A 4,109-nucleotide genomic window follows, 5' to 3' on the forward strand; every position below is an offset into this window, starting at 1 on the left:
ATTTTGTGTATCTTTTATCTGTTACTTTTTGAAATCTGTAAAGCCAATAATATATATTATATTATAATATATATCTATGGCATGACAGTAAATGACAGAAATAAATATGCAGGAAAAGCATAACACCAGACGGCTGGGAATAGTTTAGACCATCCTTTATAATTTAACTAGCAAATATCACACATCAATTGAGTCAGCCTTTAGCTCTCTCTTTCCATCTTTCTTCAGCCAAGGTTTCAGTTTCTATTCTGAGTTTGACCCTCCCATTTCTAGAAGAGGTCATAAAACCTTTCCGTACCAGACTTCTGAAACATTTATCGCACAGACGTCCAAGATGAGGTAAGTACATGCCTACAATTACAAAGGTTTTGCAGTTGATTTACAATGTTATTTAGCAAAGTTATTTATATAGGCTACATATCTGATGCCATTTTAGGTAACCCATATATTGTTTTGCTGTGGTTTAATATGCTAATATGATGCATTGCTTTTTAAAACTTGCTGCTTAGTTATTTATTAATTGGTTATAGTTTTTTTCAAGTATTCCTAGGTTAAAAGTTATTTTAGATTTAGTCTATTAAATTATTTTTTTTACTTATTGTATGCATATTTGTATATTATTTATTTTCTATATAGTATGCTGCTGGACCTGGGTACATATTTCGTTCTCATGGGTCAATATGTACAGAATAACAATAAAATACCTTGAACCTTGAATATTTATTTCAAATCTATGATACATATTTGTAGTAAACAGCAGTGTACAGAAATATATTTTCAAATTAAAAATATATTTTGCATAAGCCTTCAAATGCCAAAGGATAAAATGTACTTCAAGGGGCAAGAAAATGTTCAACAATTTTGATAAATGTTCTTTTTAAATAAAAATATATTAATAAAAATAGCCAAAATATATGAGGACATACAAGTAACTAAATATAATATACTTTAAAAATCTATATTAGCAATATGTTTTGGGGGCACTTTTGCATATTTTGATATTGATATCTTTTGATATCTTTCCATTTTTTCAGTATGGAACCTGACAGAACTTTGAGAACAAAACTTCACCAGCTGGAATGCCACTTCACCTGGGCTCTGATAAAAGATGACATAGATCGAAATGATGTTCTCAATAGGCTGGAAGAACAGATTAAATTGGACCTTGAAAAGAAAGAAAGACTTGCCCGAACTTACAGTGCTTTGGCATATGTCCAATTCCTTCTGGAGCTTCACAAGGAAGCACATAACAACCTCATGATATCCATGGAGCTCCACATTGAATGCCATAGGGATGAATTTCACAATGCTCTTATTGTAACTTATGGAAACCTTGCCTGGATTAACTACCACTTGAAGAACTACGCAGAGTGTGAAAGTTACCTGGAAAAGCTTCAGAAGATCTCAGATCTCAGAACAGAGTCTTCATCTGTTCCAGAGGTGCTTGGTGAGAAGGGATGGACTTTTCTTAAATTCTCACGCAAATATTACGAAAGAGCCAAAGAATGTTTCAGGAAGGCTTTAGAATTGGAACCAGATGAAGGCGAGTGGAACGCTGGTTATGCCATTGCTCTGTATCGTACCGAATTCGAGAGCTTGGAGTGCACTTTGGAGGATTCGCCTACAATCAAGCAACTGAGACGGGCCATTGACACAAACCCAGATGATGACGTTCTCAAGGTCCTCTTAAGCTTGCGACTGACTGTTTTCAAGAGGTACAAAGAAGCTGAAAGCTTGGTAGAGAAGGCTTTAGAAAGATCTCCAGATCATCCACATGTCATCCGATATGTTGGGAAATTCTTCAGGAATCAAGGGAATGAGGACAGGTCAATCGCTCTCTTGAAGCGAGCTCTTGAACACTCACCCAATTCAAGTTTCATACATCATCAGTTGGCTCTCTGCTATAAGCAGAAGAAAATCCAACTTCAGCAGGAACAAAGTCACCATGCCAAGGGGTCAAGAGTTCAACAGATTCGCGATCAATGCATCTACCATTTAGAAATGGCTACCAGCCTGATGACCTCCTTCATTTCTGCAATGAGCGATCTAGCGCTGCTGTACGGAGAGAACCGCAACATGTCTCAAGCTGAGGAGCTGTTTCAGGTCACTTTTAAAACAGCTGAAGAGAAAAAAGACAATTTACATGTGGTCAATTTTTATTTCGCTGAATTCCAGCTATATTGCCACAAATGTGAGCCGTTAGCTATCAAACACTACATGGAATGTCTGAAGATGAGCCCGAATTCACTCGAAGGGAAGAAAAGTGCCATCCGTTTGAGGAGTATCGCTAATAAACGGATTCGGAGAAACTCGCAGGAAGGGGAGTCTTATGGGATACTAGGGTTCCTTCATAAGGAAAAAGGAGAGAAACATCAAGCCATTGAGTGCTATGAGAAAGCTCTGAGTTATGAAGACAATGATGAGTTCCTCAGTAACCTTAGTGCACTCAGGATGTCCTTACAGTAAAGTAATCACAAATTATATGATTACACAATTATGCAATATATGCATTTGAGTGTATTGGCACTTTATGGCTATTTAAGACAGTATAATGGAGATTGAGAAAAAATATATTGTCAGAATATATAATATAATGTATCTTTATTTTTGTTTTAAGATTGAACTAACATAAGCCTAACATCTAGTTGTAACCTATTTCAGGGGTTTTCAAACTTTATAATGCCAAGGAACCCCAAATATGATTAACCTTTATGGGGGACCCCCTACCTAAAATCCATCTATATATTTGTGTGTATGAAAAAAGTTTGTAAAGTGTTAGATAAATAGTATGCATGACATTATAAATACACATTGTTTCCAAACTTAAATTGGCCATACTTATTGTCGGAAGTATAAACCTGAAGAAGAACATTTTCTATAAAAAAATATTTGTATGAGCAACTTTTACAATAAATGTATGTAAGCAGTTGACCGACTGCGTTAAGAATACAGTATTACAACCCTAGTGAGCGAGATAAAGAGGACTATAGTGAGAAGAACTCACTAGAAAGCTATAAAGCAAACATTAAATTCTGGAAAGTAGGCAAGAAAGGAGAGAAAAAGGTAGAATGTTCGGTAGACTTAATCCATTTTTGTTTTGTCTCTTTTATTCTCTGAAATTTTCTGGGGACACATTTGAACCTTCTGGAGGACCCCTGGGGGTCCCCGGACCCCAGTTCGAAAACCCCTGACCTATTTAACAATATGTCATACTTTATCCAAAAGGCACTTTACACTAAGAGTTTGAACGTTGAAATAAAATTCATGATGTATAGTATTCCTGATTGTCTATTTATTTTTTTCCAAAACCTATTCGGTACACTCAAAAAAAAAAAAAAGGTTCTATATGGCACCAAAAATGTTTTTTCGTCATAATCATAGAGGAACCACTTTTGGTGCTATATAGCACCATATCTTAACATGTTCTGTATATGGTAGCGGTGCTATATAGCACCTTAGATAGCGGTGCTATATTGCAAAGCTTAGTCAAAGAACCGGTGAAGAACCACTGAAGCGCCAAAATTGGTGCTATATAGCACTTAAAAAGGTTCCCCTATGATTACGAGCCAAGAACCATTTTTGGTGCCATATAGAACCTTTTTTTAGAGTGTAAGGTAGGCTATTACAAAGGTGAATAGTTTCCTTTCAAACCCCTAAGATAGCATAATGTAATGATTGCATTTCAATGTGGCATTAGTTTTCTTCCAAACATGAGCAAACAAGTGAAAGATGACTAATTAAATGCTATTACCTGCCCTTCATAAAAGAAAACATAAATCAGGCACTGGTAAAATAAAACATTTGCTTGCAAAAAGCTACCTTTAAAACTATCATCCAGGGACCTTGATCAATACAATCCAAATGACAGCCTCACCCAAGGATATTTAATTATGTTCTTAATATAATATTTAACTTGCCAGATGTAGAGCGTAACACAGTATATTTAATTACATTTTGAGGTGTAGCTTGAGTGGATCATATTTCATTCTGGCACAAATTCTGCATTGTAAACTCAAGTGTTGCTTTTTAATGTGGCACAATTTCTGCAGGTCCTTAATGAAAAAGCAGTGCCATTCCATGCAAGTCCATTGCATTTAACATTGTTCTTT

The 4,109-nt window shown here is 35.6% G+C and overlaps 1 protein-coding gene across 1 annotated transcript; it reads left to right on the forward strand.

Annotated features, from left to right (window-relative positions):
* Window positions 1-234: 234 nt before the first annotated feature.
* ifit10 (interferon-induced protein with tetratricopeptide repeats 10) lies at window positions 235-3,276 on the forward strand. The gene is made up of 2 exons (XM_079845889.1): window positions 235-339; window positions 1,035-3,276. The coding sequence occupies exons 1-2, from the start codon at window positions 335-337 to the stop codon at window positions 2,464-2,466; spliced, it is 1,437 nt and encodes a 478-aa protein (XP_079702015.1). The 5' UTR covers window positions 235-334; the 3' UTR covers window positions 2,467-3,276.
* Window positions 3,277-4,109: the final 833 nt, after the last annotated feature.

Source organism: Gobio gobio, assembly GCF_949357685.1.
Source record: "Gobio gobio genome assembly, chromosome: 20".
Taxonomy (NCBI): Eukaryota; Metazoa; Chordata; class Actinopteri; order Cypriniformes; family Gobionidae; genus Gobio; species Gobio gobio.